Source organism: Vulpes vulpes, chromosome 15, assembly GCF_048418805.1.
Source record: "Vulpes vulpes isolate BD-2025 chromosome 15, VulVul3, whole genome shotgun sequence".
NCBI lineage: Eukaryota > Metazoa > Chordata > Mammalia > Carnivora > Canidae > Vulpes > Vulpes vulpes.
The window spans coordinates 1,680,945-1,697,749 of record NC_132794.1 but is presented as its reverse complement, the minus strand read 5'-3'; the positions used below and the strand labels follow the sequence as shown (position 1 = coordinate 1,697,749).

At 63.7% G+C, this 16,805-nt stretch overlaps 4 protein-coding genes across 4 annotated transcripts in view; 3 read left to right on the top strand and 1 right to left on the bottom strand.

Annotated features, from left to right (window-relative positions):
* TSPEAR (thrombospondin type laminin G domain and EAR repeats) overlaps window positions 1–16,805 on the bottom strand; it is a gene marked incomplete at its 5' end in the record, with an annotated part of 222,724 nt that overhangs the window by 156,912 nt on the left and 49,007 nt on the right. The gene's annotated exons all lie outside the window — the stretch shown is intronic.
* On the top strand, window positions 2,367–3,176 carry LOC112909558 (uncharacterized). The gene is made up of 2 exons (XM_072740554.1): window positions 2,367–2,974; window positions 3,038–3,176. The coding sequence occupies exons 1-2, from the start codon at window positions 2,367–2,369 to the stop codon at window positions 3,174–3,176; spliced, it is 747 nt and encodes a 248-aa protein (XP_072596655.1).
* Window positions 9,046–9,978, top strand: LOC112909532 (uncharacterized). Its single transcript, XM_072738153.1, has one exon. It carries the CDS (start codon window positions 9,046–9,048, stop codon window positions 9,976–9,978), a length of 933 nt encoding a protein of 310 aa, XP_072594254.1.
* On the top strand, window positions 15,200–16,087 carry LOC112909556 (uncharacterized). Its single transcript, XM_025985532.2, has one exon. The coding sequence runs from the start codon at window positions 15,200–15,202 to the stop codon at window positions 16,085–16,087; it is 888 nt and encodes a 295-aa protein (XP_025841317.2).

Here is a 16,805-nt window from a genome sequence, read left to right as displayed (position 1 = left end):
TAATAAGTGGTTCCTAAAAGCATCTGCAGAGAACTAAACAAACAAAAGTCATCTGCGGAAACATAAAAATCACATTGGCATCAGACTTGCCATTAACAGCACTGCATATGCTACAAACTTCAGGAACGGCGCTCACAGAGTCATGGTGACTGGAATCCAGCCTGTGCTTCCACACATGAGCAACGCTACAAATAAACAGATGATTGGAAAAATACATAAACAGTGTGTAAATGAGCAGCGAGCACGACAGCACATTATTGGTAATAGATGTAGTGAATAAGCCTGTTTTTCTAAAACTAAGTGACATGTATTTTCTCATGTGGTCATCTGCTTTTCAGCATTTTTTAAGGCATTTTTTAAGGCAGTGAAAATCACATCTGAAATAATAAAATATCTGGTTATAAATTAAACCAAAGTGTGAAAGACCTGTGCACTGATAACTATAAAACATGCAGCAAGAGCAGAAGACAACAAGCATCCCATGTTCATGGATGGGAAGACTTTACATTACGGTGGCAGGACTAAAAAGCGTCATGCAGATTCAATGCAATCCTTATTAAAACCCCAAGAGCCGGGCAGCCCGGGTGGCTCAGCCATTTAGCACTGCCTTCAGCCCAGGGCATGATCCTGGAGACCAGAGAGATGCTGTCGGACCCACAGGTAGGAGGGCCTGGAGGAGCGGGACTGGGAGCCAGAGAGGAGGCTGGGGCCAGGGCTGGGGCACCGGTGGCAGGGGAGGCTGTGGTTAATGGGGACAGAGTGCCCTGCGCTCACGGCCGGGGCGGGCGCCCCACGCACACTGACACACGGAGAAGCGCTCACCCCCAGGACTCGCCTGGACAGCTCAGGCTGCCGCGGGGACGGCCTGCGCTCTGCCCGCACCTGACCACGGCGGCCCGGCCTAGTGCGGCCTCCCCTGAAAGCTGGACCCACGACCCCCAGCTCCTTGCACCGATGTGCCCTGCAACTTTCCGGAAATATGCCACGGCCATCTCATCTCTTTGGGGGCCAGGGGCCTCACCCCAGCGTGCCAGTCACAGGCCCAGGTGGCCTCGCCAGCGACAACCCCCTTCACGTGCCCTCCTTGTCTCACCACGAACCCCGGGTGGACACATGGGCACCCACTCAGCAACATGCCCACGTCACCCTCAGTAATACAATCTGTCTTCCTCACTGGTCACCTGGCTTCCGCTGACCGTGGCGTGGGCATCCCGACCACCCAGGGGAGCGGGGGCCGCTCCAGGCACCTGCACCTGCCTCGGCGCCGGAAGGATGGGCCCTGGGCCTCGGCGGATAGCAGCCACGGCTCACCACGCTCCCCAGAGAGGCCCCTCACCACTTCCAGAAGGGGACCCCAAGGAGTGGGCAGCGCCCCCCTCCCCAGGCTCCCTGCATCGCCAGGGCTCCTGGGCGCTCACACTGCCTGGCCGCTCCTCCATCCCACTCCCCTGGTGACACCAGGCTCCCTCTCTGGACCCCAGGGCCGCCACCACTACCACAGACCAGCGTCCCCAGCCCAGACCCCGAACTAAGCACCAGGACGGTCCCCCCTCCCTTCTCGGACCTTCCGCCCCAGGGTAGGCAGCTGGCGGCAGTTCTGACCAGAATCTGGCGGACCGGCCCGGACACCTGGAGGGGCTCCCCTGGCCCTGCCCCAGCTACGTTCAGCCTCCCAGGGGGGCAGATCCGTGCCCCCAAACCCTGGGCCTCACACGGTCAGCCCCCTGCCCCACACCCGGGACTCGAGCAGGCAGAGCCTCTCAGCCCAGCCCCTGGGCTACTTGACCCGGGGACCCTCCCCTGGGCCCCTGCCCGGCCGCCCCGGCTCTGCCTCAGTTTCCCCATCGGTAAGGTAGAAACCACAGTTGTTGTCACGGAGCTGATGTGTACAAAGCTGCTCAGGAGAGTTGCTGGCATAGACCTGTGACGCATGTGGTTGCTAAAAATAAATACAGCTCACAGCCATTCACGGGTTCCTGGACTCGGGAGAGGATTATATCCCCAAATAAAGACGATCGACAAAAAAACCGACAAGAAAATATGTGTGTGTTTCCACCGCGAGCTGAGGAGCGTGGGGATGAATAGTGGGAAGCCCCCAGGGAGACGCTGGGAGCAGGGGTGAGGGCGGGATCAGGACCACTGACCCGCCGGGGGCACCAATGGGCGGAGCTACTGCCGGGGTGCGCGTGACCCGGAGCCTCAGGCACCTGCTCCCACAACAGGAAAAGGCCTTTCAGGGCCTCGTGATGGACAACACGCCGCCCTGGGGTGTATATAAGCCCAAACACCCGACACCTCACACACTCACAGCCACACCCGCACCCACACACTCACCCGCACCCACACCCCGCCCCAGCACCCACACCATGGCCGCCTCCACCCTGTCCGTCTGCTCCAGCGACCTGAGCTACGGCGGCCCCGTCTGCCTGCCCGGCTCCGGAGACTCCTGCCCCGACCCCTCGTGGCAGGTGGACGACTGTCCCGAGAGCTACTGCGAGCCCCCCTGCTGCGCCCCGGCCTCCTGCCTGACCCTCCTCTGCACCCCTGCAAGCTGCGGGTCCAGCCCCTGCCCACCAGCCTGCCCCGGCTCCTGCCAACCCTCTTGTGGCAGCTGCACCCCGTGCCAGGAGGGCTGCGGTACGACTGTCTGCTGCAAGCCCGTGTGCTGCACCCCTGTCTGCTGCAAGCCCGTGTGCTGCACCCCCGTCTGCTGCAAGCCCGTGTGCTGCACCCCTGTCTGCTGCAAGCCCGTGTGCTGCACCCCCGTCTGCTGCAAGCCCGTGTGCTGTGAGGCCTCCCCCTGCTGCCAACAGTCTAGCTGCCAGGTTTCCTGCTGCAGCTCCTCCCCCTGCCAGGAAGACAGCTGTGTGTCTGTCTGCTGCAAGCCCATGTGCTGCACCCCTGTCTGCTGCAAGCCCCTCTGCTGCACCCCCGTGTGCTGCAAGCCTGTGTGCTGCACCCCTGTCTGCTGCAAGCCCATCTGCTTTAAGGCCTCCCCTTGCTCAGCCTCCCCCTGCTGCCAGCCCAGCCCCTGCAGACCCTCCTCCTGCGTGTCCCTCCTCTGCCGCCCCGTGTGCAGGCCCGCCTGCTGCGCCACCCCCTCCGCCTGCCAGCCCAGCTGTCGCCCCCAGGGCTCCAGCATGTCCCTGCTGTGCCGCCCCGTGTGCTCCCGCTGAAGAGGCACGTGCCCCCGGGGTGCTGGACTCAGGCCCCAACTAGGGACCCTGGGCCTCCCGGCCACCCCTCAGCCCAGCCCTCATCTGTGCTAGGTGGCTGCCCCCACCCACGACGGGGTCCCCCTGGGTGTCCACTCTCCTGACCTCACCTTCACCTCCTCCCTCCCAAGAACGCTGACCCCGCGGCTCCTGCTTCCAGGACACACCTCCACCTGCCCTGGGTCACCTGCCTTCCCTCCCAGTCCCTCTGCTCCGGTCACCTGGCCTTGCCTTCCAACCTGTGGGCACCTCCTCAGCACCCCAATAAACTCACTTCACCGGTTGACCTGCTTCCTTTCATCTGACTCTCATGGGGTTAGGGTCCCGGGGTTCGGGCCCGACCTTGGTCTCTTCCCACATGAACATTTCTGGGAGGAGGGATGAGAGGTCCCCAAGGGCCGGGGCCCAACTGCTCTGGGTGGGGCCGCAGGGTGGGACTCACGGACTGGCCCGGGACGGTCAGGGCTGCTGGGCCCCGCGTGGGTCCCCAGGGCTCCCGAGGCTGGCCACCTGCACACGGGGCGCGGCCTGGGGGGCTCTGCCCGGGCCCGTCTCCACCCACCGCCCCCGCTGGGCAAAGTGGCCTGGACTAGCCGGCCTGGGGGCCCGAGCAGCACAGCCTGGGGGGCCTGGGGTCCTCCTGGGGTCCCCCTGGGGTCCTCCCGCGTGCTCTGCTCATCCCAAGGAGAGGCGGTGCGCTGGGGGAGGCACTGCTCCAAGCCCCCAGAGGAAACGACTAGGTTGGAAGCACAGTCTTCAGGGTGGGTGGCAGGAGCCCCAGGGTCCCGTCCTGTTCCTGGAGGGCACGTCCCCCAGGCCCAGCAGGGCACTCTGGGGACCCCGAGCTCTCCCCCTGCCAGCCTCCCAGCTGCTTTGGGTCTGTGTCTTGGGAACCCCCGTGACCGTGGACAGCACCTTCCTTTCAGGCCAGGAGGCGGTTCCCATCACACTCAGGAGAGCCCTTCCCACGCCCAGGGGCGCGTCCTCGCAGGGTCCGGCGTCCTGCCCAGGGCCCATGTCCACAGGGAGGCCTCAGTGGTCTCACCTCCTCAGAGCTGCTCGGATAAACCGCATAAACCTGCCTTGAATTAACCCCGAGGACCCTGGGCTCTCCGTGGGCCATTTCTAGCTGAATTGCCAGCCCTCCCCGCAGGGCGCCCGGGCCCCCACTGCCCGGCCCATCCTTGGCCTCTGGGCCCCCTCCAGGCACGCCCCTCGCCGGCCTGGCCCGGGGCTCCCTCCCGCAGTGTCAGGGCCAGTCCCAGGCAGGGCGGCCACGGCCACGGCACGGGGACGCCCCGTCCCAGAAGCCGACCCTGGTGGGCGGATCCTCAGGGACCCGGTTGTGGCGCCCTAACCCTGGGCACCCTCCCCTGCAGGGAGCCCCCAGGACGTGCCCTGAGCAGGGAGGACGGGAGGGGAGGGCCCCAGTCGCCCCCGACCCAGCCCCGCACTGCATGAGTCCCCTGCAGGGTGGAGACTCCCGTCCCCCGGGGACCCTGTCTGTCCCTCACACACTCCCCCGAGGCCCCCTTGTCCCCACCCTCCCATACCCGGCCCTGACCCAGCCTGGCCCCTTCCCGAAGTAGTCTCACCCTGTCCCGTCTCCTGGGGACTGTCCCTGCAGAGCTGGGCCCTGGGTTCCCGCACACACCTCCGTCCTGCCCCGCACCTGAGTTTTCTGGGGCCCTGCACCCTGAGCCCGCACCCCCCACCTGCTGGGGCGTTGAGACCTTGGCGCTGCCCTGACGTGTCCGGCCAGGGGCCTGTCCTAGGCATGCAGGGAGCCCAGGCCTCCTGGGGCGCCCCTTCCTGGGGGGGTGGACAGCTCTCGGGGTCCCCAAAACCTGCCTGAGGGCCCGAAATCCGCCCTTGAACCTCTTCACAGCGGGGCCATGCCCCCCCCCCCCGGGGGACCCTGAAGCCTCGGGCCCCCTGCGCATATTCTGGTCACAGCCCATGCCGGACGGCAGCCACGAACTTTCCAGCAAAGTGCATGTCGCTTTCCTAGGTCGGGGGCCCCGGAGTCCCGCTGTGACGCGCCATCCTTCCTGCCACGCGGCCCCGGGATCCCCAAAAAGGGCCGCCTGCCTCTGGGAAGCTGTGCGGGAGCGTCAGGCCCTGCCGTGCTGTCACATAATCCTCGCGGGACCCTGCGACACGGCCGCCCTGGGGTCCCGACTTGGGGACGGCCCCTGTGAGGCCAGGGGATGGCAGATCGCTGGGGAAATTCAGGAAAACTCGGAATCCAGCAGCGGGCAGACGGGCAGGCGGCCAGGTGGGCCCCTGACCCGGGCACAGGGACCTTACGCCAGGGGGGCGAGGCCCCGTCCTCCTTCGCCCGCAGACCCGGGGGAGGGGGGCGACAGGACCAGAGGCAGAGCTGGAAGGCCGAGGCCCCCCACCGGGGAGCAGGGCCACCAGTTGAGGGGGCAGGAGGGCCGTGCCCAGGACCCCCCGGGGGGCAGCCCTGCCCACACCCTGACCTCAGCTCAGGACCCTGAGACATGAACGGGTGTTGCTGTGAAGCTCAGGGGTGTGGTCACCCGTTACCGCAGCCTCGGGAAGCAGATGTGGATGAGTTTGATCAAACCTTCGTATTTCTACCCACTCTGATCTCAGGTGTCACTGAGACAACATAAAATAAAAATTATGATAAAAATAAAATAAGGGCAGCCGGGTGGCTCAGCAGTCTACACCACCTTTGGCCCAGGGCCTGATCCTGGAGTCCCGGGATCGAGTCCCACGTCGGGCTCCCTGCGTGTAGCCTGCTTCTCCCTCTGCCTGTGTCTCTGCCTCCCTCTGCCTCTCTCTCTCTCTCTGTGTCTCTCATGAATAAATAAATAAAATCTTTAAAAAAAAAAAAAAAACAAGAAACTTTCTCAGCAAATGAAAAAGCTGATCCTCATAATCATATGGAATTCAGAGGGGCCGAGACTACAATAAATACTGTGAAAGCGGAAGAAAGGTGCAGGGTTCATCATTCCTGATTTCGAACTTAGGGCAAAAGTACACCCGTGGACCTGGTGCGGTACGAGCGTAGGGATAGACGTAGAGACTGAAGGAATTAGATTGAGAGTCCGGAGGTAAACCCACATATTTATGGCCGATTGAGTTTTGACAAGGGTTTCAAGACTGCTCAGTGGAAGAAGAAACCGTCTTTTCAACAAGAGGTGCTGGAGAAACCAGGTTTCTACACCCAATTTTGCACAGCTGGATCCCCCCACGTCACCGCAGACAACAATCACCTAACGATGGATTCGCATCCCGAGGGGAAGAGCTAAAACCAGAATATCTTAGAAGAAACCAAAGGGGAAACACTTTGTGACCTTGGATCTGACCACGGGTTCTTAGCTACGATGCCAAAGGCAAGAAGATCAAAAGAAAAAAATACACTGCGCTTCACCAAAATTAAACACTTTAGCGGCTCAGAAGACCCCACGGAGAAGGTGACGGGGCATCTGCAGCCTGGCGGAGAATATTTGCAAATCGCGTATCTGAGAAGAGCTGAATACCCAAGACCATCCAAGGAACGCACACGACTCGGCCACAAAAAGAAAAGCGACCGGATTTGACACCAGGCAGAGGACACTGAAGGGACATTTGCCCCAACACAGCCGTGCGGGGGTCAGCACACGCACGGAAACGTGCTCCACGTTACTCGTCACCGGGGAAACGCAGATCACAACACGGTGAAACGCTACTTCACGCCCCCCGGGACGGCTGGACCTTGAAAAGGAAGAAAAAGAAGGTGAGGGGAGGTGGGGGAGGCGAGGACGTGGGGGTGTGGAGTCCGGAGCCCTCGAACGTTGCCAGCGGGGGTGCAGACGGCGCACCTCGGGGGGGCACACGGGCACGCCCCGTACACACCCAGAAATTCACTCCTGAGAATCCACCCCCAAAAGTATAAAGGGGACTCGGACGTCCTTGGCGGCGTCCTTCACAGCAGCAGAAAGGGAAAACCCACGCAGGGGTCCATGGACGGGGGGACGGATACAGGAAACTGGGGTCCATGCACCCGGCGGGGTCTTCCCACCCGTGAACCGAAAAAAGCCCTGAGACCTGCCACATGGGGGAGCCTGGAGGACACTCCGTGGAGGGCGGTGAGCTGCAGCAGCCAGAGAGATGCTGTGGGGCCCACAGGGAGGAGGGCCTGGAGGAGCGGGACTGGGAGCGGGAGAGGAGGCTGGGCCGGGGCTGGGCGCTGGCGGCACGGGAGGCGGTGGCTAATGGGGACAGAGCACCCTGGGCTCACGGCCGGGGCGGGTGCCCCACGCACCCTGACCCACGGAGCAGCGCTCACCCCCAGGACTCGCGTGGACAGCTCGGGCTGCCGCGGGGACGGCCTGCGCTCCGCCCCCACCTGACCACGGCGGCCCGGCCTAGTGCGGCCTCGCCTGAAAGCTGAACCCACGACCCCCGGCTCCTTGCACCCATGTGCCCTGCACAGCCACGGCGTCTCCATGGAAACACGGGTCACCTCGTCTCTTTGGGGGCCCCAGAGCGTCGGTTGCAGGCCCAGGTGGCCTCGCCAGCGACGACCCCGTTCACGTGCCCTCCCTGTCTCGCCGCGAATCCCGGGTAGCTGCACGGGCACCCGCTCAGCAACATGCCCACGTCTTGGTCCCCCCACGTCACCCTCAGTAATACAATCTGTCTTCCTCACTGGTCACCTGGCTTCTGCTCACCGAGATGTGCCCATCCCGTCCAGGATGTGGGGCGGCTCCAGGCACCTGCACCTGCCTCGGCTCCGGAAGGATGGGCCTGGGCCTCGGGGGAGAGCAGCCACAGCTCACCATGCTCCCCAGAGAGGCCACTCACCACCTCCAGAAGGGGACCCCAAGGCGAGGCAGACCCCCCCCGGGGCTCCTGGGCGCGCACACTGCCTGGCCGCTCCTCCATCCCACTCCCCTGGTGACACGAGGCTCCCTCTCTGGACCCCAGGGCCGCCACCACCACCACAGACCAGCGTCCCCAGCCCAGACCCCGAACTAAGCACCAGGACGGTCCCCCCTCCCTTCTCGGACCTTCTGCCCCAGGGTAGGCAGCTGGCGGCAGTTCTGACCTGAATCTGGCGGACCGGCCCGGACACCTGGAGGGGCTCCCCTGGCCCTGCCCCAGCTACGTTCAGCCTCCAAGGGGGGCAGATCCCCGCCCCAAGACCCCGGGCCTCACACGGTCAGCCCCTGCCCCACACCCGGGACTGGAGCAGGCAGAGCCTCTCACCCCAGCCCCTGGGCTACTTGACCCAAGGACCCTCCCCCTGGGCCCCTGCCCGGCCGCCCTGGCTCTGCCTCAGTTTCCCCATCGGTAAGGTAGAAACCACAGTTGTTGTCACGGAGCTGATGTGTACAAAGCTGCTCAGGAGAGTTGCTGGCATAGACCTGTGACACATGTGGTTGCTAAAAATAAATACAGCTCACAGCCATTCGCGGGTTCCTGGACTCGGGAGAGGATTATATCCCCAAATAAAGACGATCGACAAAAAAACCGACAATAAAATATGTGTGTGTTTCCACCGCGAGCTGAGGAGCGTGGGGATGAAGAGTGGGAAGCCCCCAGGGAGACGCTGGGAGCAGGGGTGAGGGCGGGATCAGGACCACTGTCCCGCCGGGGGCACCAATGCGCCAAGCTCCCTGCCGGGGTGCGCGTGACCCGGAGCCTCAGGCACCTGCTCCCACAACAGGAAAAGGCCTTTCAGGGCCTCGTGATGGACAACACGCCGCCCTGGGGTGTATATAAGCCCCAACACCCGACACTTCACACACTCACAGCCACACCCGCACCCACACACTCACCCGCACCCACACCCCGCCCCAGCACCCACACCATGGCCGCCTCCACCCTGTCCGTCTGCTCCAGCGACCTGAGCTACGGCGGCCCCGTCTGCCTGCCCGGCTCCGGCGACTCCTGCCCCGACCCCTCCTGGCAGGTGGACGACTGTCCCGAGAGCTACTGCGAGCCCCCCTGCTGTGCCCCGGCCTCCTGCCTGACCCTCCTCTGCACCCCCGCGAGCTGCGGGTCCAGCCCCTGCCCACCAGCCTGCCCCGGCTCCTGCCAGCCCTCCTGTGGCAGCTGCTCCCCCTGCCAGGAGGGCTGCGGTGCGTCTGTCTGCTGCAAGCCCGTGCGCTGCACCCCTGTCTGCTGCAAGCCCGTGTGCTGTGAGGCATCCCCCTGCTGCCAGCAGTCTAGCTGCCAGCCTTCCTGCTGCAGCTCCTCCCCCTGCCAGGAAGACAGCTGTGTGTCTGTCTGCTGCAAGCCCGTCTGCTGCACCCCTGTCTGCTGCAAGCCCGTCTGCTGCACCCCTGTCTGCTGCAAGCCCCTCTGCTGCACCCCTGTCTGCTGCAAGCCCCTCTGCTGCACCCCTGTCTGCTGCAAGCCGGTCTGCTGCACCCCTGTCTGCTGCAAGCCCGTCTGCTTTGAGGTCTCCCCTTGCTCAGCCTCCCCCTGCTGCCAGCAGTCTAGCTGCCAGCCCTCCTGCTGCAGCTCCTCCCCCTGCCAGGAAGACACCTGTGTGTCTGTCTGCTGCAAGCCCGTCTGCTGCACCCCTGTCTGCTGCAAGCCCATCTGCTGCAAGCCTGTCTGCTGCCAGGCCTCCCCCTGCTGCCAGCCCAGCCCCTGCAGACCCTCCTCCTGCGTGTCCCTCCTCTGCCGCCCTGTGTGCAGGCCTGCCTGCTGCGCCACCCCCTCTCCCTGCCAGCCCAGCTGCTGCCGCCAGGCCTCCAGCATGTCCCTACTGTGCCGCCCCGTGTGCTCCCGCTGATGGTGTTCATGCCCCTGGGGCCCTGGGCTCAGGCCCCACCTAGGGACCCTGGTCCTCCCGGCCACCCCTCAGCCCAGCCCTCACCTGTGCTAGGTGGCGGCCCCCACCCACAACAGGGTCCCCCCGGGTGTCCACTCTCCTGACCTCACCTTCACCTCCTCCCTCCCAAGAACGCTGACCCCGCGGCTCCTGCTCCCAGGACACACCTCCACCTGCCCTGGGTCACCTGCCTTCCCTCCCAGTCCCTCTGCTCGGGTCACCTGGCCTTGCCTTCCAACCTGTGGGCACCTCCCAGCACCCCAATAAACTCACTTGACCGGCTGACCTGCTTCCTTTCATCTGACTCTCATGGGGGTAGGGTCCCGGGGTTTGGACCCGACAGTGGTCTCTTCCCACATGAACATTTCTGGGAGGAGGGATGAGAGGTCCCCAAGGGCCGGGGCCCAACTGCTCTGGGTGGGGCCGCAGGGTAGGACTCATGGACTCGCCTGGGACGGTCAGGGCTGCTAGGCCCCGTGTGGGTCCCCAGGGCTCCCGAGGTTGGCCACCTGCACACGGGGTGCGGCCTGGGGGGCTCTGCCCTGGCCCGTCTCCACCCACCGCCCCAGCTTGGCAAAGTGGCCTGGACTAGCCGGCCTGGGGGCCCGAGCAGCACAGCCCGGGGGGCCTGGGGTCCTCCTGGGGTCCCCCTGGGGTCCTCCCGCGTGCTCTGCTCATCCCGAGGAGATGTGGTGGGCTGGGGGAGGCACTGCTCCAAGCCCCCAGAGGAAGCGACTAGGTTGGAAACACAATCTTCAGGGTGGGTGGCAGGAGCCCCAGGGTCCCGTCCTGTTCCTGGAGGGCACGTCCCCCAGGCCCAGCAGGGCACTCCGGGGACCCCGAGCTCTCCCCCTGCCAGCCTCCCAGCTGCTTTCGGTCTGTGTCTTGGGAACCCCCGTGACCGTGGACAGCACCTTCCTCTCAGGCCAGGAGGCGGTTCCCATCACACTCAGGAGAGCCCTTCCCACACCCAGGGGCGCGTCCTCGCAGGGTCCGGCGTCCTGCCCAGGGCCCATGTCCACAGGGAGGCCTCAGTGGTCTCACCTCCTCAGAGCTGCTCGGATAAACCGCATAAACCTGCCTTGAATTAACCCCGAGGACCCTGGGCTCTCCGTGGGCCATTTCTAGGCTGAATTGCCAGCCCTCCCCGCAGGGCGCCCGGGGCCCCCGCTGCCCGGCCCATCCTTGGCCTCTGGGCCCCCTCCAGGCACGCCCCTTGCCGGCCTGGCCCGGGGCTCTCCCCCCGCAGCGTCGGGGCCGGGGCCAGTCCCAGGCAGGGCGGCCACGGCCACGGCACGGGCACCCCCCATCCCAGAAGCCGACCCTGGTGGGCGGATCCTCAGGGACCCGGTTGTGGCGCCCTAACCCTGAGCACCCTCCCCTGCAGGGAGCCTGCAGGACGTGCCCTGAGCAGGGAGGACGGGAGGGGAGGGCCCCAGTCTCCCCCGACCCAGCCCCGCACTGCGTGAGTCCTCTGCAGGGTGGAGACTTCTGTCCCCCGGAGACCCTGTCTGTCCCTCACACTCTCCCGGAGGCCCCCTTGTCCCCACCCTCCCACACCAGGCCCTGACCCAGCCTGGCCCCGTCCCCGAAGTTAGTCTCACCCTGTCCCGTCTCCTGGGGACTGTCCCTGCAGAGCTGGGCCCTGGGCTCCAGCACACACCTCCGTCCTGTCCCGCACCTGAGTTTTCTGGGGCCCTGCACCCTGAGCCCGCACCCCCACCTGCTGGGGTGTGAGACCTTGGCGCTGCCCTGACGTGTCCAGCCCGGGGCCCGTCCAGGGCTCCAACCACACAGGCACCTGCAGATGAGACCTCCGGCCCCCCCCCCCCCCCCGCCACCGCCAAAGCTGCGCCAAGGCTCACTGGCGCTGAGCTAGCGCCTTCCCCCGGCCTCCCAGCCTGTGGGACCCCTGCTGGGTCAGGGGCACCGGCCCTACCCTGCCCCCTGCCCCCAGAGGCCTGCGGCGTCAGTCCCTGGCTCCCCCCCGACATCGCCCTATTTCGGGTGACAGCAATTCCCCACAGCTACGAGGGGACCCAGGGCTGCCAGCAGGCCCGGCTGTGACAGGCTGGTGCCCCGTCTCCCAGGGGCAGGCGCGAATGAATGCTGGGAGGAAGGTCCCCCTCGTCCTAGAGAAGGCGCCAATCTTGCAGAAAGACGATGGGAAGTGAGCAGCTGGCACTGAGGGGCCTGAGAGGTCCCCCACCGTCACGGCCACGGCCAGGTGAGGAGGGGGCCGCCGCGGAGAAAGCCTCAGGGGGCATGTTGGCCTGGCCCTGCCTGGGTCTCTGCCCACCACCCCGTGTGGCCAGGATGGCAGGTCGTTTCCTAAATTCAGGAAAACTTGGAATCCGGCGGCGGGCAGACGGGCAGGCGGCCAGGTGGGCCCCTGACGCGGGCACAGGGACCTTATGCCAGGGGGCGAGGCCCCGTCCTCCTTCGCCCGCAGACCCGGGGGAGGGGGGCGACAGGACTAGAGGCAGAGCTGGAAGGCCGAGGCCCCGCACCGGGGAGCAGGGCCACCAGCTGAGGGGGCAGGAGGGCCGTGCCCAGGACCCCCCGGGGGGCAGCCCTGCCCACACCCTGACCTCAGCTCAGGACCCTGAGACATGAACGGGTGTTGCTGTGAAGCTCAGGGGTGTGGTCACCCGTTACCGCAGCCTCGGGAAGCAGATGCGGATGAGTTTGATCAAACCTTCGTATTTTTTTTCTTTTTTTAAGATTTTATTTAATTATTCATGAGACACAGAGACAGAGAGAGGCAGAGACACAGGCAGGGGGAGAAGCAGGCTCCACGCAGGGAGCCCCACGTGGGACTCGATCCCGGGACTCCAGGGTCACACCCTGGGCGGAAGGCAGGTGCTAAACCGCTGAGCCACCCAGGGATCCCCAAATCTTCATATTTCTAAGCATTCTGGTCTCAGGTGTCACTGAGACAACGTAAAATAAAAATTATGATAAAAATAAAATAAGGGCAGCCCCGGTGGCTCAGCCGTTTAGTGTCACCTTCAGCCCAGGCCCTGATCCGGGGGTCCCAGGATCGAGTCCCAGGTTGGGCTCCCTGCATGGAGCCTGATTCTCCCTCTGCCTGTGTCTCTGCACCCCCCTCCCTGTGTTTCTCATGAATAAATAAATTTAAAAATCTTAAAAAATAAAAAAATTAAAGCCTCAGCTGCATCCAGCTAAGGAGTCGGGTCCAGCCACCCCCAACCCCGGCCGAGGATGGAAGCTCTAACCCCCTGGGGGTCTGCCTGCTGTCCCAGCCACCCCAGGCCCCCTGGCATGGCCCCCAGACGCCCCCCTCCCAGGGACTGAGACATCAAGGACCCCTGCGAGTTGGCCTCGCTGATACCCCGAGCCCCCCCAGGCACCTGCCGCCTGTTACCTGTCCATCTGTCCCCCTCCCCATCTTGCAGGGACCCCGGCCAGGCCCAGCCCCGGCCCCCGGAGGTGCCGATTATGAAGAGCCTTCAGGGGCTGCTGCCCGGACACTGAATAGCCCACAGGGGTGTCCCAAGGGCTCACGGAGAGGACTCCCGGCCCAGCCCCCCAGGCAGACGGCATGAGGGTCCGAGTGAGGAGGGAAAGGAAACGCAACAAGCTGCCCCCCAAGGCCGGCCCGGGCAGCCGCTCGCCCGGCACCACCATGAAGCTGCGAGGCCAGAGCTGCAGGGCCCAGGGACCCACAGCTTGGAAAGGGGACACGCCCCGAGCTTGGGGCCACTGCCTGGCCAGCACAGGCCCAGCCCGTCACGGCCCAGGGACAGAACCCCTCCGCCCGAGGCCGGCCCCTCCCTGGGCCGCAGCCTTGCACCACGCCGTGACCACGGTGCCCGGGGAGGGACAGCCGGCCCTAACCCCGGACAGCGCCCTCCCAGGTATGCGTTCAGCCTCCCTTCATCTCTGCGGACGAGGTAACAAATGCAAAATCACAGGGATCACCCGCCCCAGAGATGGGAATCACCGCGGAGGCCAGAACCCAAGTCCCCCTCCCCCGGCACCCCATCCCCAAGGCGGCGGCCACTGCACCCCAGCCTCGGTTCAACCCTGGCCAGACCCCCCCATGCCCTCCAATCAATAGGAATGTTGGACCCAGCACACGGGCAGGACATTTTTTTTTTCCATATTGAATTGTTATTTATTTTCGGACATGCCATGTCAAAATAAAACAAAGAGTCAACCCTTGCCTTTAACAATAATATTGTATTATAAAAGCACTTTACACTCCATCCCATCTTTGAGTTTAAGTTACTGGTACGTGGGCTAATGATTATCTGAAAGCATTTCTCTATTCAGACCCGTAATCCCAGTGCTCTCTGATATTACAAGGTGACAATAAGTGGGGATTGGAGAAGGAAGAGGAAAGAGGGGAATAAGGTTCTCCCAGTTAAGGGCTTTGTTGCAATGAGGGGCTGAAGGAGGATGAATTATTTTTGTTGCCTTCTCATCTGTACACTGTGTTAGTAATACTTACAACGTACATTCAGGAGGCCTTTCCTGAGCTGTAACTCAGAAATTTTCTTCCTGCAAACAATGTATTTACGAATCTATTTATTAACTTACACAGCAATTCACAATAACTAGTAAAGATTAAAATGGTGCACTCCTAGTATATTTGTTTACAGTATTTTAAGGGAAATATATATGGCCATGGTGATGAAGCTCTAAATAGAACAGACAAAACATCTAAAACTGAAAGTAGTTTTTTTTAAAAAAGGCAAAGAAATAAATATCATCGAAGAAAAAAGATTAATTCTAGTTTAAATGTAAAACTAAATCACTGGTTAATTAACCAAACTATACCGATCTAATAAAAAGCAAAAGCAGACTAAAAGACCCAACATTAAAAAAAAAAATGCTAAAAAATAAGGCATAAGTCTGCATAATATTGAGTTATTTCCATTCTCTCCTTTCCCTCTTGTATATATGCTTTTCCATATCTGACGGGCAGGACTTTTACGAGCTGGGTGGCATCTTCTGGAAAAATAAAGCAGCCCTAATGAGGGGTCCCTGAAAACCAGCTCCCAACACCAACAAGGAAGGGGAAGTGTCCTCAGTTACGCAGGACAACACGCACCAGGACCGTATAAAAGCCGACGGCCCAGCACCTCGCACACTCACAGCCACACCCGCACCCACACACTCACCCGCACCCACACCCCGCCCCAGCACCCACACCATGGCCGCCTCCACCCTGTCCGTCTGCTCCAGCGACCTGAGCTACGGCAGCCGCGTCTGCCTGCCCGGCTCTGGCGACTCCTGCCCCAACCCCTCCTGGCAGGTGGACGACTGTCCCGAGAGCTACTGCGAACCCCCCTGCTGCGCCCCCGCCTCCTGCCTGACCCTCCTCTGCACCCCCGCGAGCTGCGGGTCCAGCCCCTGCCCACCAGCCTGCCCCGGCTCCTGCCAGCCGTCCTGCGGCAGCTGCTCCCCCTGCCAGGAGGGCTGCGGTGCGTCTGTCTGCTGCAAGCCCGTCTGCTGCACCCCTGTCTGCTGCAAGCCCGTGTGCTGCACCCCTGTCTGCTGCAAGCCCGTCTGCTGTGAGGCCTCCCCCTGCTCAGCCTCCCCCTGCTGCCAGCTGTCTAGCTGCCAGCCCTCCTGCTGCAGCTCCTCCCCCTGCCAGGAAGACAGCTGTGTGTCTGTCTGCTGCAAGCCCATCTGCTGCACCCCTGTCTGCTGCAAGCCTGTCTGCTGTGAGGCCTCCCCCTGCTGCCAGCAGTCTAGCTGCCAGCCCTCTTGCTGCAGCTCCTCCCCCTGCCAGGAAGACAGCTGTGTGTCTGTCTGCTGCAAGCCCATCTGCTGCACCCCTGTCTGCTGCAAGCCTGTCTGCTGCACCCCCGTGTGCTGCAAGCCCGTGTGCTGCACCCCTGTCTGCTGCAAGCCCGTCTGCTGCCAGGCCTCCCCCTGCTGCCAGCCCAGCCCCTGCAGACCCTCTTCCTGCGTGTCCCTCCTCTGCCGCCCCATGGGCAGGCCTGCCTGCTGCGCCACCCCCTCCCCTTGCCAGCCCAGCTGCCGCCCCCAGGCCTCCAGCGTGTCCCTGCTGTGCCGCCCCAGGTGCTCCCGCTGATAGGGCACGTGCCCCCGGGGCACTGGGCTTAAGCCCCACCCAGGGACCATGGGCCTCCCAGCCACCCCTCAGCCCAGCCCTCACCTGTACTAGGTGGCTGCCCCCACCCAGGATGCGGTCCCCCCGGGTGTCCACTCTCCTGACCTGACCTTCACCTCCTCCCTCCTAAGAACGCTGACCCCGCGGCTCCCCAGGGATCCTGCTTCCAGGATGCACCTCCACCTGCCCTGGGTCACCTGCCTTCTTTCCCAGTTCCTCTGCTCGGGTCACCTGACCTCCTCTCCAACCTGTCCGCACCTCCCTGGGCACCCTCAATAAACTCACTTGACCGGCTGACCTGCTTCCTTTCATCTGATTCTCACGGGTGTGGGGTCCCAGGGTTTGGACCCGACAGTGGTCCCTTCCCGCATGAACATTTCTGGAAGGAGCGATGAGAGGTCCCCAAGGGCCGCAGCCCAACTGCTCTGGGCGGGGCCGCGGGGTGGGATTCCCGCCCTGGCGCAGATGGTCAGGGCTGCTGGGCCCCACATGCGTCCCCGGGGCTCCCGAGGCTGGCCACCTACAGACGGGGTGTGGCCTGGGGGGCTTAGCCCCGGGGCCAACTCCACCCACCACCCCAGCTGGGCAAAACGGCCCGGACAAGCCAGCCTGGGGGCCGCAGGCAGCACAGCCCCTGGGTCCTGGGGTCCTCCTGGGGTCCCCCTGGGATCCTCCCGTG